At 49.7% G+C, this 27,488-nt stretch overlaps 2 protein-coding genes across 3 annotated transcripts in view; one reads left to right on the forward strand and one right to left on the reverse strand.

Moving 5' to 3' along the window:
• BCAS4 (breast carcinoma amplified sequence 4) overlaps positions 1 to 27,488 on the reverse strand; it is an 85,969-nt gene that overhangs the window by 37,847 nt on the left and 20,634 nt on the right. For both annotated transcript variants that reach the window (XM_058432933.1, XM_032142902.2), the window contains exons 2-4: positions 25,035 to 25,106; positions 12,566 to 12,667; positions 1,061 to 1,195 (exon numbers count right to left, since the gene is read on the reverse strand). In XM_058432933.1, coding sequence (XP_058288916.1) covers positions 1,061 to 1,195; positions 12,566 to 12,667; positions 25,035 to 25,106 — 309 coding nt within the window. The remainder of the gene's footprint in view (positions 1 to 1,060; positions 1,196 to 12,565; positions 12,668 to 25,034; positions 25,107 to 27,488) is intronic.
• LOC116461128 (thymosin beta-4-like) lies at positions 2,139 to 2,422 on the forward strand (the record flags this gene model as incomplete). The annotated part of the gene is made up of 1 exon (XM_032754036.2): positions 2,139 to 2,422. A coding segment is annotated over one exon (213 nt), but the record flags the coding sequence as incomplete, so codon positions are not given.

The raw sequence follows: 27,488 nt of genomic DNA on the forward strand, positions 1-27,488 counted from the left end.
TCACTAAATGGGCTGCTGTGATAAAGTGGAGATAAGGTGTGGACAGGCAGGAACAGTGGAGACAGGGCAGTAGAGGGGATACCGGCAGGCAGAGCCCAAGGAGCCACAAGAGGCCCCACTAGGTGACACCTTTCCTGTGAAGGGCAAGTCACCAGAAACAGGCGCTCCAGGCCCGTGGCCTCAGACAAGTCCCCTTATCTCCTTCCCTGAGCCTCCGTCTTCTCACCTATAAAATGAGGGTGATCGGCCAGGCACGGTGGCTCATGCCTGTAATCCCAGCACTTTGGGAGGCCAAGGCAGGTGGATCACTTGAGGTCAGGACTTTGAGACCAGCCTCGCCAACATGGTGAAACCCCATCTCTACTAAAACTACAAAAATTAGCTGGGCATGGTGACGCGCACCTGTAATCCCAGCTACTTGGGAGGCTGAGGTAGGAGAATCACTTGAACCTAGGAGGCGAAGGTTGCAGTGAGCTGAGATCACGCCCTTGCACTCCAGCCTGGGTGTCAGAGTGAGACCCCATTTCAAAACAAGACAAAAAGGACACATGATCCTTCCTTCCTTGCGGGGCCATGGAGAAGATCCCAGGAAGACAGAGGAGAGATGAGGAAGAGAACAGCCTTTGCAGGCCACAAAGAGCCATATGCAGGAGGGATGCCCGTCCCCCTTCCCCGGCTCCTTGGGCCAGCTCGAGGCTGACTCCTGCCTCAGGAAGGGCAACCTGGCCAGAATTCTGGATGTCATCCTGGGCACTGTCCCTAAGTGTGCAAGGACGGGCAGGAGGGCAGGAGCTGTTTCTGCTCACCACAGTAACCTCAGATGGCACTCAGCAAACAGTTGGCGCCCAATAAATGGTAGATGAGCACACGAACTGTCAGAGCCAAGGCTCACAGGGGACAGAGAAAGGCTGAGGTGCCTGGCCGCCCATACCCGTTTCCTGTCTGCAGAAGTGAAATGTGCCCCCCTGAACTCTGCTTCCTGCGCGCTCCTCCCCACACTGAAGTCTGCGGAGGGAAGGGGGAGAGGCCCTCCCCTCACTTCTCGGGGCAGGATACTCACGTTCCTGAAGGAGGGGAGCCCTGCGGATCCCAGCCACCTCCGCAGGGCCTGCGGGAAGGCCCCATGGTCCCGCTCAGCCTGAAGCACGTCTGCTTCCAGGAAGGTGACGTGGTGTCCAACCATCTTGACGAAGGCCTGAGAGACATGGAGAAGCCATTATGCCGCATCTGTGCAGGCTGGAGCCCACTCCTGGCCACACTCCCTAGGCTGGTGGGGACTCCAGGTGTTTCATAATTACACCCAGCCTCCCTCCAATGGGGCTCCCCGCAAGGCAGCAGGGCCTGCTTAGCTGGAGGGGCACCTGCAGAAACCCTGACAACAGTCACAGCTCCCGCTGGTGGCCTCTTGCTTTCTCCCCAGAGGGATCCTGTTCTTAGCCTCCATTTTATAGAGGAGGTAAATCAAGGCTCAGAGAGGCTGGGTCACCTGCTCAAGGTCACAAAGCCAGGAAGTGGCAGGGGCGGGGGCAGGGGCTCTCAGGGCACATTCATCAGATTTCAAAGCCTTTTTTGTTAAAAGTTGATTTTATAGAAATAGCCCAAATGCTTATTTATTTATTTATTTATTTGTACTTTTCATCTATGTTAAGGACACACAATCTCTCATTTTAGTAGTGGATGTGCTGTACATTCGAACTCAGAAGCCACCAAGGGCCTGGCAGGAAACGAGCAGGTAAAGGGGGCCTAATGGGAAGCAGGTCAACCAGAAAGCTGGGTCCAGGCCCATAGGGACCACTCAGCTCCAGGCCTCAAGTGCAGAGCTGCCAGTTTCAAGAAGAAAAAAGGGCACGGTGGCTCACACCTGTAATCCCAGCACTTTGGGAGGCCGAGGCGGGTAGATCACCTGAGGTTAGGGGTTCAAGACTAGCCTGGCCAACATGGTGAAACCCCATCTCTGCTAAAAATACAAAAAGTAGCCGGACATGGTGGCACATGCCTGCAATCCCAGCTACTCAGGAGGCTGAGACAGGAAAATTACTTGAACCTGGGAGGCAGAGGTTGCAGTGAGCTGAGATCGCGCCATTGCACTCCAGCCTGTGTGACAAGAGTGAAACTCCGTCTCAAAAAAATAAATAAAATTGGACAACTCAGTGGTGGCCACTGCGCAGACCAGACTTTGCTCGTTCTCGCGTGCCTCGCTCCGCTTTGCCTCCGCAACCATGTCTGACAAATCCGATATGGCTGAGATCGAGAAATTCGATAGGTCGAAACTGAAGAAGACAGAGACGCAAGAGAAAAATCCACTGCCTTCCAAAGAAACAATTGAACAGGAGAAGCAAGCAGGCGAATAGTAATGAGGCGTGCGCCGCCAATATGCACTGTACATTCCACAAGCATTGCCTTCTTATTTTACTTCTTTTAGCTGCTTAACTTTGTAAGATGCAAAGAGGTTGGATCAAGTTTAAATGACTGTGCTGCCCCTTTCACATCAAAGAACTACTGACAACGAAGGCCGCACCTGCCTCTCCCATCTGTCTATCTGGCTGGCAGGGAAGGAAAGAACTTGCATGTTGGCGAAGGAAGAAGTGGGGTGGAAGAAGTGGGATGGGACGACAGTGAAATCTAAAGTAAAACCAAGCTGGCCCAAGGTGTCCTGCAGGCTGTAATGCAGTTTAATCAGAGTGCCATTTTTTTGTTGTTGTTGTTCAAATGATTTTAATTATTGGAATGCACAATTTTATTAATATGCAAATAAAAAGTTTAAAAACTTAAAAATAAAAAAAATTAAAATAAATAAAAAAAGAATTCTGGCTGGGCATGGTACCTCATGCCTGTAATCTCAGTACTTTGGGAGGCTGAAGCCAGGGAGGGTTGCTTGAGGCCAGGAATTTAAGACCAGCCTGGGCAACATGGTAAAACCCCATCTCTACAAAAAATTGAACAATGAGACAGGCATGGTGGCATGTGCCTGTAGTTCCAGCTACTCAGGACGCCGAGGCAGGAGGATCACTTGAGCCCAGGAGTTCAAGGCTACAGTGAGCTATGATCAGACTCTCTGGATTAGAATCCAAATTCTACCTCTCAATAGTTGTGTGCCTTTCAGCAAGTTACTTAACTTCTATTAGCCTCCATTTTATTATCTGAAAAATGAGGATTAAAAACAATATCAACCTTGGCCAGGTGGAGTAGCTCTCATGCCTATAATCCCAGCACTTTGGGAGGCCAAGGCAGGATGATCACTTGAGGCCAGGAGTTTGAGACCAGCCTGGCTGGCATGGCAAAACCCCAACTCTACTAAAAACACACAAAAAAATTAGCCAAGTGTAGTGGCACATGCCTGTATTCTCAGCTACTCGGGAGGCTAAGGCACAAGAATTACTTGAACCCGGGAGGCAGAGGTTGTAGTGAGCTGAGATCATGACACTGCATTCCAGCCTGGGAGACAGGGCAAGCTCCATTTCAAAAAACACTAAACTTATTCAACAAGTAGAGTGCTTAGCACATATTAAGAGCCCATCAAATCTCAGACACTATCATTTTAAAAAGGACATTCAGATTTTATGAAAAATCTCTAGTTTTATTCAACGTTAGCAATAAATCTACACTTAAAAAAAATACTGTTCAGGCCCAGTAAAATGTAACTCACCCATTTGTGACCTCTGGTGTGTGTCTTTTCATACTGTCTCTGTGCTCAGTACATGTATGGGCACGTGTTAGTGTGCATATGCATGTGTGTACATGGCTAAAGGCAGCAGAGGTGGGGACTACAGTGCCATCTCAGACAAGGCAGTACCTCTGTGGCCTGCTTTGTTCCATTAGTAAAATAGAAAAGATTTTTCTCATACCAGGAACAGGAATGAGGACACCTCAGTGCCGGCTGCTTCTGGGAAAGCCTCTCCTTCAATAATACCATGAAATGCAGTCCTCCCAAGACCTGTCAGGCCTCCTGCCATCTAGCCCTACCTTCCCTCCTCCCTCCACGCGCTTCTTTTTGGTTCCTTTAAAGTGCCCAGCCTCACCCCACAGGGCCTCTGCACCTGCACTCCCTGCCTATAGCGCCCTGCTCTCCTTTCTCCATGGGGTGTGGCCCTGCTTGTGTGTGTGGTTTTTCCTTTTTTTTTTTAAAGATGGAGTCTCACTCTGTCGCCCAGGCTGGAGTGCAATAGCGTGATCTTGGCTTGCTGCAACCTCTGCCTCCCGGGTTCAAGCAATTCTCCTGCCTTAGCCTCCTGAGTAGCTGGGATTACAGGCAAGCACCACCATGTCCAGCTAATTTTGTATTTTTAGTAGAGACGGGGTTTCTCCATGTTGGTCAGGCTGGCCTCGAACTCTCGATCTCAGGGTGACCCACCCGCCTCAGCCTCCCAAAGTGCTGGGATTACAGGCGTGAGGCACTGCACCCAGTCTAACTTTGTATTTTTAATAAAGACGGCGTTTCACCATGTTGGCCAGGCTGGTCTCAAACTCCTGACCCTAGGTGTTCCAACTGACTCAGCCTCCCAAAGTGCTGGGATTACAGGCGTGAGCCACCACACCCAGTTTGTCTTTCAGGCTTCCATCTAACTGTCCCTGAGCACCTGATCTCATATAGCCCTGGCAGGCACTCTGGAGCCACCCAGATTCCTGGTCTTCACAGCCCTCATTGCCCTCTGAAATTCTTATCTATTCACAGTCCACGCCCTTTAGAATGTGGGTTCTAAAACAGAAGCTGCTGAGTCAGCACTGCTCACAGGCCAAGACCAGAGCCTGGTCCAGGAGACAGGGCCCACATGGATGGTGGATGCATAAATGCACACGTGCATGAATGAATGAATGAGTGAATGAGTGAGTGAGTGTATCCTTAGCAAAACAACATTGGGTGAACCCAAGATGGAGGCTTCTCTTGTGCTGCTGCCGCCCTGGGGTTCTGGCTGTAGCAGGGCTGAAAGGCTGAATCAGCCACGTCATGTGTGCTTGTGTATGTGCAGATGTGTGCGTGTGTGTGTGTGTGTGTGTAGAGGTGGGTGGGTGGGAAATGGGCCAGGAAGCATATGCCAAGGGCTCTAGCCTCAGAGGCCTGGCTCAGCCAGCACATATGGTTGTAAAACTCAGACGAAAGTGCCGACTCCCCTTCCTCCAGCCAATTCCAATTTTACGCTCCCTGCGTTAATACCAATCTGGTGGAGAGTGTGAGGCGAAGCTGAGGAATGTGCACTCGCGATGTCTGAACTGTCTCCAAAATGCCTGCCAGTGAGGCCAGCCCAGCCAAGCCGCAGCCAGAGAGGCTGAAACCTGGGCCAGGGCAGCCCCGACTCCGGGGAGAGGAGACGCACACGTCCACCCACACAGCCAGGATGTGGTGGCTGCAGGTGAGCGACAGTGCCCACCGCTAATCTTAGCCACCCTGAGGGCTGGCTGCAGGGAGCATGATTGATTTATGCATATTTTCCTCAATAAAGATATACTACTTTTATAATCAGCTGAGAGGGAGGGAAGGAAAGCTTCATTGTTTAAAAATATATTGGCAAGTACTGAGGAATTTGAACACTATTTTCCTCCCTGGACACAGGGGTCTTGCCATGTTGCCCAGGCTGATCTCGAACTCCTGGGCTCAAGTGATCCTCCCACTTCAGCCTCCCAAAGTGCTGGGATTACAGGCCGAGCCACTATGCCTGGAGAATTTGAACACTTCCACCAAAGAATTCCCAGCTTCAGAGCATGGGTCCTGTCCAGAAAGGTGTGTTGACATCCAGGAGGGGGGAACATAAACTTTGCAACCGCAGTTCTACCACTTCCCACCTGTGTGAACTCAGTAGAGTCACTTCTCATCTCTGTGCCTCGGCGGCTTTTTCTGTAAAATGAGACTAATAGCAGGACCTTGCTCCTGGTGTTGCTGTGGAGTTGAAGTGAGTTCTTATGTGTAAAGCACTCATAGTCCCTGGCTTGTAGTAGGCACTCAAAAATATTAGTTTTTGTTGGCTGGGCATGTGGCACATGCCTGTAATCTTGGCACTTTGAGAGGCCAAAGTGGACAGATTGCTTGACCCAGGAGTTCAAGATGAGCCCTAAGCAACATGGCAAAACTCCATCTCTACAGAAGATACAAAAAATTAGCTGGGCGTGGTGGCACACACCTGTAGTCCCAGCTATTTGGAAGGCTAAGGTGGGAGGATCGGTTGAGGCCAGGAAGTGTGATTACACCACTGCACTCCAGCCTGGATGACAGAGCGAGAACTTGTCTCAAAAAAAAAGTTAGTTTTTATTAATACAACTGATAAAGGGTCAAGTTCTGGCCTGAGAGGTCATCTTGTGGTTTCCAAGCTCTCACCTCACAGGTCACACTGATTCTGAGGGCAGGGTGGATTTGCACTCTGTGGAAGCCACTGACACTCTAGTCACCCCAGGATCCCCGGCTGGCAGGGCAGAGCAGTCATTATCCCTCCTGGACAAATTATCCCTCTCTCAGCCTTGTGGACAACTACAACCACCATAATAGTTTGTCCTTTCTGAGCACCTGCAAGATGGCAGGTGCTGGTCTCATTTAATCCTCACAATGACTCTGAGGGGTGGATGGCACATTCCCTTCCTGGAGATGGGGGTCTTCCTTGACACTGACTCCAAGGGGGTTGGTGAATTACCAGAGGGGCAGATCAGAGCCCCAGCTCTCTGGCTCTGGAGTCCACCTGCCCCATACAATGTCAGGTTCTCAGCAGGTCCCTCAGTTTTATTGTTTGATGTCACACACTTGAGCTAATAGGAAATACATCACCAGCCAGGTGCAGTGGCTCACACCTGTAATCCCACCACTTTGGGAGGCTGAAGCGGGCGGATCACGAGGTCAGGAGTTCGGGACCAGCCTGACTAACATGGTGAAACCTCGTCTCTACTAAAACTACAAAAGTTAGCCATGTGTGGTGGCATGTGCCTGTAATCCCAGCTACTCAGGAGGCTGAGGCAGGAGAATCACTTGAACGTGGGAGGCAGAGGTTGCAGTGAGCCGAGATCGCACCATTGCACTCCAGCCTAGGCGACAGAGTGAGACTCTGTCTCCGAAAAAAAAAAACAAACAAAAAGAAAAGAAATACATCATCTCCCACTTGATCTTAAAATCCGTGGCCCTCTTGGAACCTCACTTAGGACTCCCCCCTTTTAATGGAGCATCAGTTATAGAGAAATCTCTCTCTACTCTAAGGAAAGCAGACGTGCAGGGGTGTTGACAGGAGGTGAGTGCCACTCAGCCTCAATGTTGGTGAGACTCTAGGGCAGAGTAAGGTCTGTGACAGCCGGAAGATTCATGCCCCATGGTGGTGACAGTTGCTTCTGAGCTCCGGCTGTTCCCAGAAATGAATGGGGAGAGCTTGGGGTTGGTCTTCTAACACCTGGTCCCTCAGCAGTCCTGGCTCCTGTTGGCATCTGAATTTGCAATCTCTATCTAAAACTTATAGTAGGCCAGGCGTGGTGGGTCAAGCCTGTAATCCCAGCACTTTAGGAGGCCAAGGCGGGTGGATCACAAGGTCAAGAGATCTAGACCATCCTGGCCAACATGGTGAAACCCCGTCTCTAATAAAAATACAAAAAATTAACCGGGCGTGGTGGCAGGCACCTGTAGTCCCAGCTACTTGGGAGGCTGAGGCAGGAGAATCGCTTGAACCCAGGAGGCAGAGGTTGCAGTGAGCCGAGACTGCACCACTGCACTCCAGCGTGGAGACAGAGCGAGACTCCGTCTCAAAAAAAAAAAAATTATAGTAGTTGTGGGTGGGAGTTCAAAATGGTGTAGTCACTTTGGAAAACTGTGTGAAACGTCCTAAAACGAGTTGAGTTCAAAATGGTGTAGTCACTTTGGAAAATTGTTAGAAACTTCCTAAAACGAGTTTCCATAGCTCTCCTAAAAAGATCTGCCAATAATTCCACTCCTAGGTATCTACCCAAAAGAAATGAAAACATATGTTACACAAAAACTTGTACGCAAACGTTCATAGCAGCATTGTTCATGACAGCCATAAAGTGGAAAGCACACAACTGTGCACCAGCTAATGCATGGACAAATGAAATATGGTCCAGCCATATACCAAAAGATGACTCAACCACAGAAGGAATGAGGTCCTGGCACATGCTACAACATAGATGAGCCTTGAAACCATTATGGCAAGTGAAAGAAGCCAAACACAGAAGGCCATATATGGTATGATTCCATTAGCAGGAAATGTCCAGCATAGGCAAAGCCAGAGACAGAAAGTAGATGAGTGGTTGCCAGAGCCGGGGGCTGGGGAATGGTTGCCAATAGACATGCAGTATCTTTTGGGAAAATGTTCAGGAATGAGATAGTGCTTATTGTTGTATCACCTAGTAAATATACCCCACACCTCCAAATGGTATACTTTAAGAATAATCGGCTGGGCGTGGTGGCTCATGCCTGTAATCCCAGCACTTTGGGAGGCCAAGGCAGGTAGATCACTTGAGGTCAGGAGTTCGAGACCAGCCTGGCCAACATGGTGAAACCACGTCTCTATTAAAAATACAAAAATCAGCCACGTGTGGTGAGCCTTCCTGTAATCCCAGCTACTCAGGGGGCTGAGGCAGAAGAATCGCTTGAACCTGGGAGGCGGAGGTTGCAGTGAGCCAAGATCCCGCCACTGCACTCCAGCCTGGGCAACAGAATGAGACTCTGTCTCAAAAAAAAAAAAAAAAAAAAAAAAAAAGAAGTTCGAGACCAGCCTGGGCAGCAACTTAGTGAGCCCTGGTCTCTACAAAGAATGAATGAATGAATGAAAAAAAGAATAATCAATGTCGACTTTCTTGTTGGTGGGAAACGGGTTACAGCAGCTGCAATCCCTCTGATGGGTCCTGTCATTCTAAGAACAGAGTCCAAACTCCAGGCCTCGGCCCTACCCTATGAGCTACACCCCTCACTCCAGTCTCATTCCTGACCTTGAGCTCCTCCTGGGCCCCAGGTGCCTGAGAAGCTGCCTTTTCCGGCCTCTGGACCTTTCTTTGCACAAGCCGCTCCCTCCCCAGGTTTCCTGCACCAGATCTCAGGCCTTAGGGTCCAGGTCACACATTTGGGAAGCCCCCTCTGTTCCAGCTCTGGCCAGGGACCCCTTGGTGTGTGCTCTTGCAGGCAACCCACCCCACCCGGCCTGTTTCCCTGTCTAATGCTCCTCCAGGACCACCTGCAGGGAACCCGACATCTCCCCTCGGTCGTATGCCCAGCACCCATCTCCGGGCAGCCCACAGTGCAGCAAATGTTTGTTGAATACGACAAGGATTTGGGTGCAAGACCCTCACCACTGTAACTCCCATTTTATAGGGAAATGAGGCTCGGAATTTTCTGGGGGTCACACGCTAGGAGGCAGCAGCACTAGGACTTGAACCCAGGCTATGCGGCTCTAGATCAGCGCTTCGAAACAGTGGCGATCTTGCCCCCCAGGGGACATTTGGCAACATGTTTGGTTGTCACACTGGGGAGTGGGGTTGGAGGAATGCTAATAGTATCTTGTGAGTGGAGGCCAGAGAGGCTGCTAAGCAACTTACAATGCCCAGAACAGCCCCACAACAGAGAATTTTCCAGGTCAGCAGCACTAGGGCTGAGGAGCCCTGCTCTGGGGTGTGCGCCCCTAACCACTAGGCTGTCCTGACTCTTCGGCGGCTTCCTCCTCCTCAGGATAAAGGCCAAAGTCCTGACCTCGGATGGCAAGGGTTGGACAACCTGGCTGCTGCTGCCAGTTTCTTCGGCCCCCACTGGGGTCCGATTCCCCTTTGCCCCCAATACCTGGCCTCCCAGGATCCTTCCAACATCCCAATCTCCTTCTTGCTCAGAGCCAAGATCCCGCCTGGAGCCCCTGCCTGAGCTGCACCCACCTAACACAGTTCCCACAGTTCCCCCACCCACCTAACACAGTTCCTTCCACTCGTTCTGCAGGGTCCTGTAGATCCCATACCTCTGTCGCTACTTCCCTTCACAGCACTTGCCTAATGAAAGCAAATCCTGGCGAAGTGTGGGCAGCAGAACAACGGCTCCCAAAGATATTCATGTCCTAGTCCCAGAACCTGTGAATATGTCACCTTCCTTGGCAAAAGGGATCCTGCAGGTGTGATTAAGTTAAGGATCTTGGAATGGGAGGTCACTGTGGATCATCCAGGTAGGCCCAACATAATCTCAAAGGTCCTTACAAGAGGGAGGCAGGAGGGCCAGCAACAAAGAGACAGGAAGATGCCACTCCGTGGGCTTTGAAGGGGGAGGCAGGGGCCACAAGCTGAGGAATGCAGGCAGTGCTAGAATCTGGAAAAGGCAGGAAAAAAGGCAAAGATTCTCCCCAGAGCCTCCGGAATGGGCCAACCTGCCACCACCTTGACTTTAGCCCCATAAGGCACATTTTGAGCTTCTGACTTCCAGAACTGTAAGATAATAAATGTGTGTTGTGGATGAGTGTGGTGGCTCATGCCTGTAATCCCAGCACTTTGGAAGGCTGAGGCGGGCAGATCTCTTGAGGTCGGGAGTCCCAGAGCAGCCTAGCCAACATGGCAAAACCCTGTCTCTACGAAAAATACAAAAATTAGCCGGACGTGGTGGAAAGCACCTGTAATCCCAGCTACTTGGGAGGCTGAGGCAGGAGAATCACTTGAACCCAAGAGGCGGAGGTTGCAGAGAGCCGAGATCATGCCACTGCACTCTAGCCTGGGCGACAGAGCGAGACTCCATCTAAAAAAAAAAAAAGTGTGTTGTTTTCTTTTCTTCTTTTTTTTTAAATTGGGTAGCGTCCTGAGCCAGGGTAGGCTCAGAGAGGCTCGTGTGTTGTTTTAAGCCACTGAATTCGTGGTAATTTCTCCCAGCAGCGATAGGAGGCCAATATGGTAATACCCTGCTGAGGGTCTCTCCTGGCCCTCAGTCAACGTCAGTGGACTGAATGCTCAGAAAGGAATGGGCCTGACAGCTGGGACGGCCCAGGCCAGGCGAGAACCAGGCTGCAAGTCTTCACATTTTCTTTCCTCTTTCAAACGTGTGGAATAAAATTCAAATGAATCAGCTATTCCAAGGGCAAAGTTTTAATTATATTCCTGCTTCATTCTCTGCTGACAAGAATGTTAATTCTCTGCTAACTCGGTGATGACAGCCATGCCTGCTCCCTCCCTCTGCAGCTTGGGAGGGGCTCACGCTCCCTCTGGCCAGGTGACTATGACACAACCGCAAGCTCCTCTCAGCCTCCAGGTCCTCTGCTGTGCAAGGAGCCAGGGTCCTAAGCCCAGGGCCCCAGGTGGATGAAGAGTGTCTGCACCGGCACATATGAGCTGGAGTCTTGGCTTGATGTAACTAGTAGTGTGACCCCAGAGAAGTAGCTGACCTTGCAGAGCTTATGTTCCTTTTCCAGGAGATGGGGGCAGTGAGGGGACCGACTCTGCAGTGCAGCAAGGAGGAAATGAGATGCCATGCATCTTAGCCAGGCGAGTAAAAGATGGGTGAGCTACGTCAGCGGTAAGGCAACAGGGCATGGTGGGGACTGTGGAAAACTGGAGAGCCCACGCCCTTCTGAGGAGCAGCAGCCACCAGCTCCATCCGTTTTTTTTTGAGACAGAGTCTTGCTCTGTTGCCCAGGCTGGAGTGCAGTGGTGCGATCTTGGTTCATTGCAACCTCTGCCTCCCAGGTTCAAGTGATTCTTGTGCCTCAGCCTCCTCAGTGTGTGTCACCACGCCCGGTTGATTTTCGTATTTTTAGTAGGGACGGGGTTTCACCAGGTTGGCCAGGGTGGTTTCGAACTCTTGGCCTCGACTGATCCACCCGCCTCAGCCTCCCAAAGTGTTGGGATTACAGGTGGGAGCCACCGTGCCCAGCCTCCATCCATTCTTGCAAGAATGCAACCCAGGGGCTGGAAATGTTCTCTCTCTCAATTTGGGTCATCATCACATGATGTCAATATATGTAAAAATTCACTAAGTTACATACTTAGGCATGTATACATTATATATTTATGCCTTGACACATAAACAGATTAAAGTATTTAAGGAAATGTGGGCCCAGGGTTATCAAAGCTTCTGAATTTTCAAAAGCTTAAAATGCAGATTTTTATATAAAGTACCCTGATTTTTAAATGTTGGAAACAAATTCTTTCTTTTCTTTTTGAGACAGGATCTTGCTCTGTCGCCCAGGCTGGAGTACAGTGGCACAATCAATGCTTACGGTAGCCATGACCTCCTGGACTCAAGCCATCCTCCTACCTCAGCCTCCCAAGTAGCTGGGACTAGAGGCATGCACCACCACACCTGACTAGTTTTTGTATTTTTTTTGTAGAGATGGAGTTTTGCCATGTTGCCCAGGCTGGTCTCAAACTCCTGGGCTCAAGTGATCCTCCCACATTGGCTTCCCAAAATGCTGGGATTACAGGCATGAGCCACTGCACCTGGCCTGGAAACAAATTCTTACTTGTCATTTTTTTGAAATATCACTTGAGTGCAGACTCCCCAACTCCTACCACCAACCCCCTGCATTGGGCATAATGCCTGACATGCTCAAGGCCAGATCGGCGTCTTTGAGGAAAAGGCAAAAGCAAGATCAAGTCCACAGCCTCAGAACCTTCGTCTGCCTAGACGTACCTCTAGCCGGTCCACTTTGGCATAGATGCCACGCATTTCTGTCAGTTTGGCCTTAAGGACTGGGATATTTTCCTCCAGGATCTGTGAAGTATCACTCCTGATCTGCAAGGAACAAAACAGCTCATCAGGCCTTCTGCCCCGTCACTGTGTCCTCCTGCCTGCCTCAGTGGTCGGCCAGGGTCTACACACACCCCACCAATGGCTGAGGTGCCAGGTGGCGTCTTGCGCAATACAGGCCCAAGAACAACTCGGAGCTCCAGGGTAGGACCAACATCGTTGCCTCTGTGGACCCAGACCTACCCAGGTATTATTTACTGAACCACAAATTAATCACTTCCCACCAACCACCCAGCAACACCAGTCCCAAACTAAATATCTTCATTTTCTAAACCACTGAACTGGAGCGAATGGAAAGAATCAGAATCTCTTTTCTAAACCAAAGTCAAAGTCAGTCCAGTTTTCATTGCATTGGAAGTAATATTAACAAGCTGATCATTACGATTAATATTCATTAATAATGTTAATGAAAGCCACAACTCTCATGTATCAGATGCTTCCGACATGCAGGCACTGTCCTAAGTACTTCCTTGCACCATCTCCTTTAGTTTTCATTTTCTTCTGCTTGGCAAGGGCCCCAAAAGTGAACTGTATGAAGCCACATATTCTTCCCTTGATCACTGAAATCAGACGCTGATGGTTCCTTTTTCCTTCAGAACCCAAGGACCAAGCCTAACTCTTCTGTGTGTGTGAGACAGAACGAGTGATTCCATTTTCATGTTATCACATCCTCACTGTGCAAAAAAGGCCACATATTCATAGCTCTCAAATTCTGGGGAGTGGCTGGGCATGGTGGCTCACGCCTGTAATCCCAGCACTTTGGGAGGCCGAGGTAGGTGGATCACCTGAGGTCAGGAGTTCAAGACCAGCCTGGCCAACATGGTGAAACCCCGTCTCTACTAAAAATACAAACATTAGCCGGGCATGGTGGCGCACACCTCTAATCTCAGCTACTTGGGAGGCTGAGGCAGGAGAATCGCTTGAACCTGGGAGGCAGAGGTTGCAGTGAGCCAAGATCGAGCCATTGCACTCCAGCCTGAGTGACAGGGTGAAACTCCATCTCAAAAAAGAAAAAAAAAAAATTCTGGGGAGCAACTGAATCTCCTGGGGGAAGCCTTTCAAATGCTGATTCCCAGCCTCTCCTAGTTTGAGAATCTGCATTTTCAGCCAACAGTCTGAGGCAACGTTGGAATAGGAATCTGGGGACCACTGTTAGAGAAACACCAGTGGGCACAGCAGGAGCTGGACTAAGGAGTCAAGCTAGTGTTTAAATTTAGCTCTACCCACCATGAGCTCTGTGACCTTGGGCAACTCACTGCACCTCTCTGAGCCCTCCTTTGCTCACTGGGACAGTGGTGCAATGACGATGGTCCTTCTTCCACTGGGATACTGAGGATGAGCTGTTTAGCACAGTGCTGGCGTGGAGTGTGGAGGCGGCTTCTGATGTGCTCCCTGTGGTCTCACCCTCCTGGTATCCTCACCCTCACGTAATCCCCTCCCCTAGATTTTGGGCTGGGCCTAGTGACTCACTTTTTTTTGTTTGTTTGTTTTTTGAGACTGAGTCTGGCTCTGTTGCCCAGGCTGGAGTGCAGTGGCACAATCTCAGCTCACTGTAACCTCCGCCTCCCAGGTCCAAGCGATTCTCCTGCCTCAGCCTCCCGAGGAGCTGGGACCACAGGCACGCACCACCATGCCCGGGTAGTTTTTGTATTTTAGTAGAAACGGGGTTTCACCACATTGGCCAGGTTGGTCTTGAACTCCTGACCTCAAGTGATCCACCTGCCTTGGCCTCCCAAAGAGCTGGGATTACAGGCATAAGTCACCACTCCTGGCCCCAAATTTTTATTTAAAAATTTTTTGAAAACTATACCTGTTTTTCCTCCTCTTTCTGCCAAAGTACATCAGACTTCTTGTGGTTATCATGAAAATCTGCTCCCAACACTGTTCAGAATAATATTTCCCCCTTGCCCTGGGTTTGCTGAGACCTTCGCCCCATTGCCCTGTACATCTAAAACCAAACTCCTCCGTGCCTCTCCCCACGCCTAGCCCTCCTCTGGTCACAGCACTGCCATCTCTCTGGGCACCTAGCTCTAGGTGTCCAGTGTCCTCAGGGATACTCATTTTTCTTTTTCTTTTATTTATTTATTTATTTTTGAGACGCAGTCTCGCTCTGTCTCCCAGGCTGGAGTGCAGTGGCACGATTTCTGCTCACTGCAAGCTCCACCTCCCAGGTTCACGCCATTCTCCTGCCTCAGCCTCGCGAGTAGCTGGGACTACAGGCGCCCGCCACCATGCCCGGCTAATTTTTTGTATTTTTAGTAGAGATGAGGGTTTCACTGTGTTAGCCACGATGGTCTCGATCTCCTAACCTTGTGATCCACCTGCCTCGGCCTCCCAAAGTGCTGGGATTACAGGCGTGAGCCACCGCGCCCAGCCAGGGATACTCGTTTTTCATGCCCTGATCCCACAAGGTCAAAAATCGGCCCTGAGAGGGTGGCATGTGGTGTCAGGCTGACCAGCCTAAGCCCCTGCCCCACCGTTCTCCACTATGACACCACACTGGTCCCCTAGCCTTGCTGGGCCTCGGTTTCCTCATCTCATATTTTGAAAAAAAAAAAAAAAAAATTTTGAAGGCCAGGCACAGTGGCTTACACCTGTAATCCCAGCAGTTTGGGAGGCCAAGGCGGGCAGATCACCTGAGGTGAGGAGTTCAAGACTAGCCACAGCCAAAATGGAGAAACCCTGTCTCTACTAAAAATACAAGTTAGCTGGGCATGGTGGCGCGTGCCTGTAGTCCCAGCTACTCGGGAAGCTGAGGCAGGAGAATCGCTTAAACCCAGGAAACAGAGGTTGCAGTGATCCAAGATGGCGCCACTGCACTCCAGCCCGGGCGACAATGCAAGACCCTGTCTCTAAAACAATAAAAATTCAAGTGGGGCTCCCATGAGAAATTGCTGGTTCTAGGACTGAGCTGAGTCTGGAGCATCTTGTAGCACCAGAAAGCAAGAAAGTGTTCCACAAAATAAAGGATGAGATGGGGCTTACCCAAGGGACACAGAAGCCAACCTGCAAGAGTGAAATGGCCAAAGCTGGGACAAGCTGAGCAACAAAAAATTAACATAGTATTAGATCAAAGCTCGAAGTACAAAGTAAATGTGCACAAGCCTAATATGTGCAGAGGACTGAATGGGTCTGGAAAGGGGGAAATGGCAAATTCCACTGGAGAAAGCCGCAGGCACCACCTTATGCAGGTTCACATCTGTGATGCCATGTGGGCATCGGGTACCCTCTGATGGGATGTGATAAGAAGGCTCCTCCTCTGCGGTGATCGTTCCATAAATTCCTATCTCCAGTCTAACCACATGAAAAACATCACAAAAATCGAGGGACCTTCTACGAAACACCTGACCAGCATGCCTCAAAACTGCACAAGTGATGAAAAGCAAGGTAAGACTGAAACTGTCACAGACCGAAAAAGACTAAGGAGATGTGACAACCTCGTGCCATGTGGCACTTTAGACTGGATCCTGGAACAGAAAGAGGACACTCAAGGGAAACTGATGACATCAAAACAAAGTGTGGAGTTCAGTGAATAGCAACATACCAATGCTGGTTTCTTTGTTTGGTTTTTTGTTTTGTTTTGTTTTTTGGTGGGGGAGGTGGGTTGTTTTTTGTTTTTTGTTTTTTGATAGGGTCTTGCTTTGTCACGCAGGCTGGAATGCAGTGGTGCAATCATGACTTGTTGCAGCCTCGACCTCCTGGGCTCAAACAATTCTCCAGCCTTAGCCTCTTGAATAGCTGGAACTACAGCTGTCCACCACCATGCCCAGCTAATTGTTTATCTTTTGCAGAGACAGGGTTTCACTGTGATGTCTAGGCTGCTCTTGGACTCCTGGCCTCAAGCTATCCTCCTGCCTCAATCCAAAGTGTTGGGTTTACAGGCGTCAGCCATTGTGCCTGGCCCCTTAGTACTGGCAAATGTACCATGGTGATGTGAGATGTTAACCATGGAGGCCAGGAGCTCAAGACCAGCCTGGGCAACATAGCGAGGCACCATCTCTATTAAAAAATTTAATATGTATTTTAAAAAACCTTAGGGTTAATATGGCAACTCTCTGAACAATCTTTGCAACTTTTCTGTAAATCTAAACTATTCCAAAATAAAAAACATATAAATATGGTTTTAAAAATTCAAGTAATTAGGTCTGAACTACAGCTTCTCTTAAGTCAGCAGCTTTGGCAATGATGGGCCTGAGTCTCCCCAGGCAGCAAAGGCTGGGGCTGCTCCCTCCAGATGGGCCTGAGCACTGGGGTTTCCACAGTCATCACCCCTCCCCATTGTCTCACCCCAGCTGCACGCTCTGCCTGGCTCCAGCATTTGTTACCAGTGACAGGGAAAGGTCCTCAGTCTCCTCCCTTTCTTCCCCAAGGCCGGATTTCTAGAGAGAAGCTCATTCCTCAACAAGGCTAAACTTGGAGAAAATCACCCTGATGTAGCAAAGAGCAGATAATTAATTCCAGGGCAAGGTCAGAACACGGGGGAACAAACTTGAATCGTATCCTTCTGTTAATTTCTAAAGAAACAAATCGGGGGAAGAGTGAGAATGAGCTTGGGGGTATGGGCTGGGATTGGCAACCTACAGCAGACAGAGAAAGTGGTAGAAAGGAGACTCAAGGACCACCCTCACCCCCTAAATCCTGAAGAATTGGGAACAAACAAGTCTCTTCTCTTTTTTTTTTCCCTTATTTTTGTTTATTTAGTTTTGTTTTTGTTTTTTTTTGAAACAAGTCTCACTCTCTCCCCCAGGCTGGAGTACAGTGGCATCATCTCTGCTCACTGCAACCTCTGCCTCCCAGGTTCAAGTGATTCTCCTGCCTCAGCCTCCCCAGTAGCTGGGATTACAAGCACCTGCCACCACGCCTGGCTAATTTTTGTATTCTTAGTAGAGACAGGGTTTCACCATGTTGGCCAGGCTGGTCTCGAACTCCCAATCTCAAGTGATACACCCACCTTGGCTTCCCAAAGTGCTGGAATTACAGGCATGAGCCACTGCGCCCAGCCTGTTTCTTATTTTATTTTTAGAGAAATCCCTTCTCTGATGCAGCTTCTCCAATGGCTGAAACTGAAGGCAACAGGGAACTGTTTATACCTGCCCACAGGTTTACTGTAGTTACTCAGAATGAGGGGCCAGGGAGGGCAATCCTAGGGGCTGAAAGGCCCCAAACCTTACTCTTGGTTCCACCCTGGGCTGAGAACCATAAAAGAAACTTTAGGGCCAGGTGTGGTGGCTCACACCTGTAATCCCAATTCTTTGGGAGGCCGAGGTGAGAGGATCACTTGAGGCCACGAGTTCAAGACCAGTCTGGGCAACATAGTGAGGCACCATCTCTATTTTAAAAATTAAAAATTTATTAAAGGAAAAAACAGAACTGTAGGTCCAGTCTAGAGGGGCATGATACCAACAGAGCACACTCCATAAACTCTCACCGTGTGCTGGGAACAGGCCCTGTGAGGCAAAAACCATTTCCTCTTCAACCTTATTTTATGGGAGATAAAACCGAGGCTCAGAGAAACTAAATGAGCTGGCTCAAGGTCACAAAGCTAGAAAGCGGGAGAGGGAGGAGTCCAATCCAGATGGGCCTGAGGCCACCCTTCCTAACACCAGAGGTCTACAGATGTTGTTCATCGGGCACAGGCAGTGTCAGCCCAATCATGCCTAAAAAAAACAAAAAAAGTAAAACCAAACCAGATGCATCAAAGTCAGGATATTTCCCTTAGAAACCCAGATCTCTGGCTTCTCGTGAAAAATCAGAAGACCTGGACACACTGAGCCAAGACCTGGCCACACTGAGATTATCTATGTTGCTGTGTAGAGCAGTCAATTCTTTTTCATTGCTGTGTAGTATTCCAATATATGCATAAATCAACTGAGCCCATGTTCCACATGGCAACAATCAGCTGGAGCTGAGTGACAGCTGCCACTTTTGTTAACCCCAGTCCCCATCACTCCCAACAGTCTCCCCAACATGGAATCCACGGCTACCCAGAGCAGCACTTTCTTCTTATGGAGGAGTCAAAAGGAAGGTGACACATTTTTCATCTCCAACTCACTTCTCATCACATTACAGACGTTTACATTTGCGTACCTTGGGCTACGCTCTGAGAAGAGCAAAGAGATTTCAGTGAAAAAGCCTCCATGCTCTAGAGCCTCTGCCAGGACAAACACCCAACCAGGTGTGCTAGACTGGGGGCCCCAGACCCTTCCCCCAACTATCCTCCCACCTCTCCAGAGCTGGTCTCAAGAACCCAGAAGTCTGGGCTGCAGGTGCTGAGGTCACCACAGAGGAAAGTCATCTGTCCAGAAGGATTCAGGGCCCCTAGGAAGGAGAGCCAAATGCACTTGACCCAAGAACATGTACCCACGCCAAATGCAACTGCTGGGCCAAGGCCAACAGGAAATGTTCTCCATTTATGCGAGCGAAGTAAGACTCTGCTCCTTGGCAGAAGGTGGGCCCAAGGCCACTGGAGTTTCAGAGGGACCGGACAAGCTGCCCAAACCCCAAAGGGCACTGAGCTGAAAGGCTTTACAAATCCAGCCTTACTGTGGATCACTTCATCAACTTCATGCCCCTCTGGTGCTTTGGTAATAATGATGATGGCATTAGTAGCTGCCATTTGTTAGTCATTTAATAAATAGCACTGTGCTATTTATTATAATAATAAAAATTATTAATAAATAGCACTGTGCTCAGCAATGATCTTTAACTGGGTGTAAGTGACACAAAGGAAAGCGCACAGCTCGTAAGTGGACAGCTTGACAAATCCGCACATGTGTTTACATCTGTGTAACCACCACCCAGACTAAGATATAGAATATTTCATCACCCCACAAGGCCTCCTGTAGGCCATGACTACCCTCCCCAAACCAACCACTACCTGACTTATACCACCCATAGATTAGTTCTGCCTATTCCTGAACTTCAGACTACTGGAATCACACAGAATGTATTCTTGTGTCAAGCTTTTCTTTTTAAATTTATTATTATTATTATTTAAAAATAAAGATGGGGTCTCCCTATGTTGCCCAGGCTGGTCTCAAACTCCTGAGCTCAAGCAACCCTCCCACTTTGTCCTCTCAGAGAGCTGGAATTACAGGTGTGAGCCATCATGCCTGGCCATGACTTCTTTTGCTCAATATCACATGTGTGAGATTATCTATGTTGCTGTGTAGAGCAGTCAATTCTTTTTCATTGCTGTGTAGTATTCCAATATATGCATAAATCAACAATTGCTTTACTCATCCTACTGCTGATGGACATTTGGATTGTTTCTAGTTTGGAGTATCATGAATAAGGCTTCTTTTTTGGGGGGGGGCGGGGGGGATGGAGTCTCACTCTGTCACTGAGGCTGGAGTGCAGTGATGCAATCTCAGCTCACTGCAACTTCCGCCTCCCGGGTTCAAGTGATTCTCCTGCCTCAGCTTCCCAAGTAGCTGGTACTACAGGTGCATGCCACCGCGCCCAACTAATTTTTGTATTTTTAGTACAGACAGGGTTTTGCCATGTGGGCCAGGCTGGTCTCGAACTCCTGACCTCAGGTGATCCACCGGCCTCAGCTTCCCAAAGTGCTGGGATTACAGGCATGAGCTACCACACCCGGCGAATAAGGCTTCTATGAACATTTGTGTGTGAATTTTTGCGTGGTTTGGGCACTTGTTTTCATTCCTTATTGGTAGTGACAAGGGCTAGAATTGCTGGGATGTGGGTTAAGCACATGTTCAACTTTGTATAAGAGGCTGGGTGCAGTGGCTCACACCTGTAATCCCAGCACTTTGGATGGCTGAGGCGGGCGGATCACTTGAGGTCAGGAGTTTGAGGTCAGCTTGGCCAACATGGTGAAACCCCATCTCTACTAAAAATACAAAAATTAGCCAGACGTGGTGGTGGGCACCTGTAATCCCAGCTACTGGGGCACGAGAATCGCTTGAACCCAGGAGGTAGAGGTTGCAATGAGCTGAGATAGCACCACTGCACTACAGCCTGGGCAACAGAGTGAGACTGTGTCTCCAAAAAAAAAAAAAAACCTGTAAGAAACTGCCAAGCTGTTTCCAAAGTGGCTGTAGTTTCTTTTGCATTTCTACCAGCAATGTATGAGAGCTTCATTGCTCTACATCCTTGCCAACACTTGGTATTTTGGTGGTTTTTAAGATCTAGCCATTCTAGTGGGTGTAAAGCACACATCTCTGCCTCATCTATTCCTTACAGTAACTCTTTGGAGATGGAAACTATTTGTAGTTGGATTAAGGATGGCCACAAACTCCTTAATTCCTTCCATGAAGGGGTAGAATACAGGTTCTCTCCCGATTCTGGCTGGGCTGTGTAACTGCTTTGACCAATAAACTACAACAGAAGTGACACTGTGTCAGTTTCCATACTCAGACCTCAAGACATGTAGCAGCTTCCCTCCTGCCCGTTGGACTGCTTGCTCTGGGGAGGTCAAACAGCCATGCTACGAGGAAGCCCACGCCAGCCACGTGGAGAGCGTGCACGGGGCAAGTTACACCAACCAGCCCCAGCCAGCCCAGCCCAGGTACCAGACAAGTGATGAAGGAGCCAGCTTCGACTCAAATGAGCTGAGTCCTCTGTGCCCTGCTCTAGCCCACAAAATAAATGGGTGGTTGTTTTACATCACTAAATTTTCGGGTAGTTTGACACAGCAATAGATAATCAGAGCCATTATTTTCATTTTACAGAGGAAAAAGTAAAGGTTCAGAGAGGTAACGTGACATGTCCATGGCCCTACAGTGGAAGGAATCAGAATGTGAAGTGCCAATAATTGGCATCATATCAAATGTTAAAAGAGGTCCCTGAACAGAGCGGTGAATTTCAGTGACAGAGAGTGATCAAGACAGGCAAGTGGAAGAACTAATAGAGCAGACAGGAAGCTGGACTTTGATTTCTAACAGCCCAATTTTATCAGAAAGGAAGTGGCTTCTCTCTAAACCATGCAGTCCAGGGCCTGCCTTCTCTCGGACCTGTAAATTGATCAAACAGTGTTTCTGAAGACCAAGGCAGGGACCTGGGGGGACAGTGGTCCATGGTGTGACACCACCTGCCCCTAAAGGACCCTACTCATCCCTAGCTTGGATTTCAAAGCAGCTCTTAAAGAGAAAAAAGAGGCCCCAAGCTAGGGCTGATCACCGGACACCTCTCTCTGCAGTCATGCAGCCCCACAGCACGCAGCAGACATACCAGGTAAGCCAAGCATGAACCTCTAGGGGCCAAGAGGATTTCTAGAATATAAATGGCATTGGCACAGCATGCCCATGCAGGGGCTGTAAGCTCAAACACCCCCAGGGGTCCCACAAGCATCACATATTTGCAGAACTGGCTGGGCACATTCTGTCAACACAGACATGGGAAGAGTCTTTGCTTCCAAAAGGATGCATGTTCTCTTCCATTTCTTGGAACATGGGATCCTCTCGGTCTGGCTTTATTTTCCCACTTTCAGTAGGGTCAAAAGAACAGAGAAACATCATCTATCAAAAATACACAAGCACGTGGCGGCTCTGGAGTCAGGAAGACTCCCCGGCAGCAGCCAGCACTGTAACAAGCTGGAAAGCACGCTTGCTGCCCACAGCAGGCGGTCGCTTGCTTGCCACGTGACATGGTGGCTGATGCTTGCAAGGTAGGAATGAGTACCCCAGGAGGGCCAGATCTTTGCTTTTCTGAGAGAAGCCGGAACTCTAGATTTTTCACATGAAATTCTAAAAATGTCACAAGCTAATGCCTGCTTTTTTCCCCCGCTAGAAACATCAAATTATCTGCAGGCAGGATTGGACCTGTGGGTCATCTGTGTGTGGCCTCAGGATTAAATCTTTCCATGAAGCATCTCCAGGCTTCGAGTTAGGAGAACCTGCCTGATGCTGCCTGCAATCTTGAGTCTCCTGGCAACAAAGACACACACTTCCCACCACAGGAAGCTGCGATGGTTTTTCAGGGCTGGGCCACATGGGTCTCTCTCCACCTGTCCTCACGGACTCCTGCCCCCAGCCCTCTTCAGGCTGATGCTGGGTCTCCTTGCGCAGAATGCCCACGTGGATGACGGGACGGGATTTGAAAACAAACATGTCCCTGGAGCATCCATCCACACCATCCTCCCGACCTGCCTTCCCTGCCCGCAGCCATGACCCTTCACCCAGTGCCCAGCCATACCACATCCCTGGCCTCCCCGCCTTTGCACAGGCTGGTCCTTCTGCCTGAATGTACTCCTTCCCCATCTGTTGAATTCTTTGTTTCTCCTTCCAGCCCCAGATTCATCACCACCTGTTATACGAAGCCTTCCCAATTTCCTAGGCAGGACTTAGCACCACTGGCTCTGGAATCCCTTCACACCTTGACCTTACCTTCACAACAGCACTGTAGCATGGGATGGCACCAACTGGTACCCAAATCAGTCTCCCCACATACACTGGGGCTTGATGGGGATGGAGATGGACTGAACTCTCTTTGCATACTCAAGCTTATCACAGGGCCCATTCATGAGAAAGGGCCCAATGCAGCCGGGCACGGTGGCTCACGCCTATAATCAATCCCAGCACTTTGGGAGGCCGAGGCGGGAGGATCACTTGAGGCCAGGAGTTCAAGACCAGCCTGGCCAACATGGTGAAACCCCATCTCTACTAAAAATACAAAAATTAGCCGGGCATGGTGGTGCATGCTTGTAATCCCATCTACTCGGGAGGCTGAGGCAGGAGAATCACTTGAACCCGGGAGGCAGAGGTTGCAGTGAGCTGAGATCACATCATTGCACTCCAGCCTGGAGGACAGAGTGAGACTCTGTCTGGAAAGGAAGGAAGGAAGAAAGGAAGCAAGGGAGGGAGGGAAAGACGGAAAGAAAGAAAGACAGAAAGAGAAAGAAAGAGCCCAACGCATGGTGGTAAAGAAAGGACAATCCAGGCTGTTAAAAGCCTGTCTTGTTACCTAGCTCCCACCTGGACCTACATCTGAACATAAAAATTGACTCAAGAGAAGAAACCACATAGGTCCTCTTGGAATTTCTGCTGTGACCCTAGAGGCTGGGCCGAGGTCTGCTGAATATGTAGGGATGACTCAGTGCCTGCTGTCTAGGGTGGCTTTGTGCCTGGCACAAAGGAAGGTGTTCAGTGAACATCTGGGGCTGCTGTTACTGTTACTCCCTTGGGGTCTCACAAACACTCTCAGGGTCCGGACACGGTGCTTCTCAGGGACATAAACGCATACCACTGGGCCCAGCTGGCCAGGCTTCCTCCACTCTGGGGAGACGCAGGGCCTGGTCACAATATGGAGCTCTACCCTTTGGGCCTCCAGGCAGACACCTCAAGCCCAGGTTACTGGTTTGCCTCTAATAAGCTTGAGAGCTTCTAGAAAATTCTATCAGTGCTCCTGGGGGCTCCACACCTGGCTGGCAGCAATGCTAGGAACACTGGGATCTAGAAGCAATTTCTTTTTCTTTTCTTTTCTTTCCTTTTTTTTTTGAGACATAATCTTGATCTATCACCCAGGCTGGAGTGCAGTGGCGTAATCTCAGCTCACTGTAACCTCCACCTTCCGGGTTCAAGCAATTCTCCTGCCTCAGCCTCCTGAGCAGCTGAGATTACAGGTGCCTGCCACCACACCCAGCTAATTTTTGTATTTTTGGTAGAGGCAGGGTTTCACCATGTTGGTCAGGCTGGTCTGGAACTCCTGACCTCAGGTGATCTGCCCGCCTCGGCCTCCCAAAGTGCTGGGATTACAGGTGTGAGCCACTGCGCCCAGCCTCTAGAGGCGATTTCTAGAGACTCTGGCGTGTAAGGCCTTGTCTTCTGGGCCATCGTCTTCCATCTTCCTCCTCAGCCAGGCTAGTAGATTTGGGCCAACCAGACACAGTAGGAGGTAAAAGCAGAGAGAATAGAAGGATTCAGGAAGGAACTCGATGCCCAACTCCACCACGGGCTGTGGCCTGGGCAAGAGGCTCCTCCTAGGCCTCGCAGGCCTGAAGCCATTTCCTGGCTGTCTCCATGTTTGCACAGGGGACGGTGAAGAGCTGAGGAAAGTTAAATATAGCCTAGCGTCCCCGCTGAACGGCTCCCTGCATCGGTGCCCGAGAGTGCCACCTTGTGGTCCACTCCTGGCTCCTCTGCGGAATAAAAACCATCTCCAGGGAAGGACGAGATCAAGATGGCCGCCTCAGGAAGCACTTGGGTTTGAGTGAGAGAGAGAGAGAGAGAGAGAGAGGAGGGAGGGTTTGCACGTGGCTTTCCCCTCAGCGCTGGCCGCTGCCCCATTCCTCCTGGTTGCTAACTCACCACCAAAATGGCTTCCCCAGAAAACTCCAGCAAGGGCCTGAAGTCTGGCCTGGGCCTAAACCCACGCCTCCCAGGCAGCCACTCACCAGGTCAGCCAGGCTGCAAAACTCTTCCAGCCTGAGGAGCATGCCCTCGATGGTCTCCTCTACCTCCTTCGCCTGAAAAAGAGACGATATCCTGGAGATTAGCAAGTGGTTTCCAGGGAGACAAACACCCTTCATTTTTTTTTTTTTTTTTTTTTTAAAAGCAAACTAAGTCTTAGGATTATGTGCCCGGTTCCTGCTCGACCCCCTTCTACTGCCTCCTTTGAAAGAGCAATAAACAGGCAGCAGTCCTGGCGCCCATCACGGAGGACTGGTTAACGCCACCACGGCCTCTCCATTCTAGGCAGCTTTCAAAAGAGACAAGATCAACAAATACAGGAAATAACAAGGCTACCCTTATCCTCCACGTTGTACAGATGAGGACACGGAGGCTCAGAGAAGTGGGGTAACCTGCTCAAGATCACACAGTTAACAAACAGCGGGGCAAGGATCCTAATCCAGATGGAGTCCATAGCCTCACAGCCTCACAGCCTGCTCTAATAAACACAGTGGCCCCGGTGATACCCCGCAGAGGAAAAGCAAGCTGCAGACGGTGTCAGATACAAACCATACCAAAAAAATGTCTGAGGCGGGCGGATCACCTGAGGTCAGGAGTTTGAGACCAGCCTGACCAACATGGCAGAACCCCGTCTCTACTAAAAATACAAAAATTAGCTGGGCATGGTGGCGTGTGCCCGTAGTCACAGCTACTCCGAGGCTGAGGCAGGAGAATCGCTTGAACCTGGGAGGCGGAGGCTGCAGTGAGCCAGGATCGCACCACTGCACTCTAGCCTGGGCAACAGAGCGAGACTCCGTCTCAAAAAAAAAAAAAAGTACATGTCTTCACAGAGAAAGGCCTAGAATGATATGTGCCAAACTGCTAATAGTTAAGAGATGTGCTTATACTTAAAAAATTTGTTGTTTATCTGAAATTCAAATTCAACCGGGCGTCCCATAGTTTCTTTGGAAACCCTGTTAACAGGGCTTACTTAGCCCTGGGCAGGAGGAGTTGGGAAAGGGACTCTGACAAGGGAAGCTTGAATTTTTTATGTTATGTAAAGGGTCCGTGGCCGGGAGCAGTGGCTTATGCCTGTAATCCCAACATTTTGGGAGGCCGAGGCAGGAAGATCACTTAAGTCCAGGAATTCGAGACCAGCCTGGGCAACATGGTGAGACTCCGTCCCTTTAAAAAAAAAAAAAAAAAAAAATTAGGCCGGGTGCAGTGGCTCACGCCTGTAATCCCAGCACTTTTGGAGGCTGAGGCGGGCGGATCATGAGGTCAGGAGATCGAGACCATCCTGGACAACATGGTGACCCCCGTCTCTACTAAAAATAACAAAAATTAGCCGGGTGTGGTGGCACACACCGGTAGTCCCAGCTACTCAGTAGGCTAAGGCAGCAGAATCGCTTGAATCCGGGAGGCAGAGGCTGCAGTGAGCCAAGGTCACACCACTGCACTCTAGCCTGGGTGACAGAGCGAGATTCCGTCTCAAAAAAAAAACAAAAATTAGCCAGGCATGGTGGTGCATTTCTGTAGTCCCAGCTACCCAGGAGGCTGAGGCTGCAGTGAGCAGTGATCGCACCACTGCACTCCAGACTGGGCGACAGAGTGAGAACTTGTCTTTAAAAAAAAGAAGAAATAAAACCCAGTCATCAGGCTGGACATTAACATAAATGAGTGAAACAGGCCATCGGGCTTGTGGTGATCTGAAAGGTGCTCATCCAGTCCTCCAGCTGCAGGTCACTAGCTGCCATCAGGAAATGCAGGCCCGGAGCTGCCAGATCTTTCCATTTTCCAAGAGAAGCCAGAAATCCTAATTTGATAGGAAATGCCCCAATGTTTAAACATAGGAACACATTTAAAAAACCCTTTAATGCTTCACAAATGAAGCCAATCACGAATGTGCAAAGGGCCTGCCAGTGTACAACTGCTTCATGCACTTGTGTAAAAATTAGGGAAATAATTAGCGGTTTGGCCAGGCGTAGTGGCTCACGCCTGTAATCCCAACACTTTGGGAGGCCAAGGTGGGCGGATCACCTGAGGTCAGGAGTTCGAGACCAGCCTGACCAACATGGCGAAACCCCGTCTCCACTGAAAATAAAAAATTTAACCAGACGTGGTGGCATGCATCTGTAGTCCCAACTACTCAGAAGGCTGAGGCAGGAGGACTGCTTGAACCCAGGAGGAGGAGGTTGCAGTGAGCCGAGATCGTGCCACTGTACTCCAGCCTGGGAGACAGAGCAAGATCTGTCTTCAAAAAAAAAAAAAAAAAATTAGGGTTTTTTCCCCCCTCAACTATCTACTACTTTTATGACTTCTAAAATACCAGTTTCTGTTGTTATTTTTGTAATGGCCAGCATTCAGGAAGAAAGTTCACCCAGCACATCATGTGCTTTCCCTACCAGGCCACACCGTCCTGCTCCAGGGAGGCGTGCTCAGGATTTCTGGGCAGGCCT

This window comes from Hylobates moloch, unplaced genomic scaffold (genome assembly GCF_009828535.3).
Source record: "Hylobates moloch isolate HMO894 unplaced genomic scaffold, HMol_V3 SCAFFOLD_21, whole genome shotgun sequence".
NCBI classification, from domain to species: domain Eukaryota; kingdom Metazoa; phylum Chordata; class Mammalia; order Primates; family Hylobatidae; genus Hylobates; species Hylobates moloch.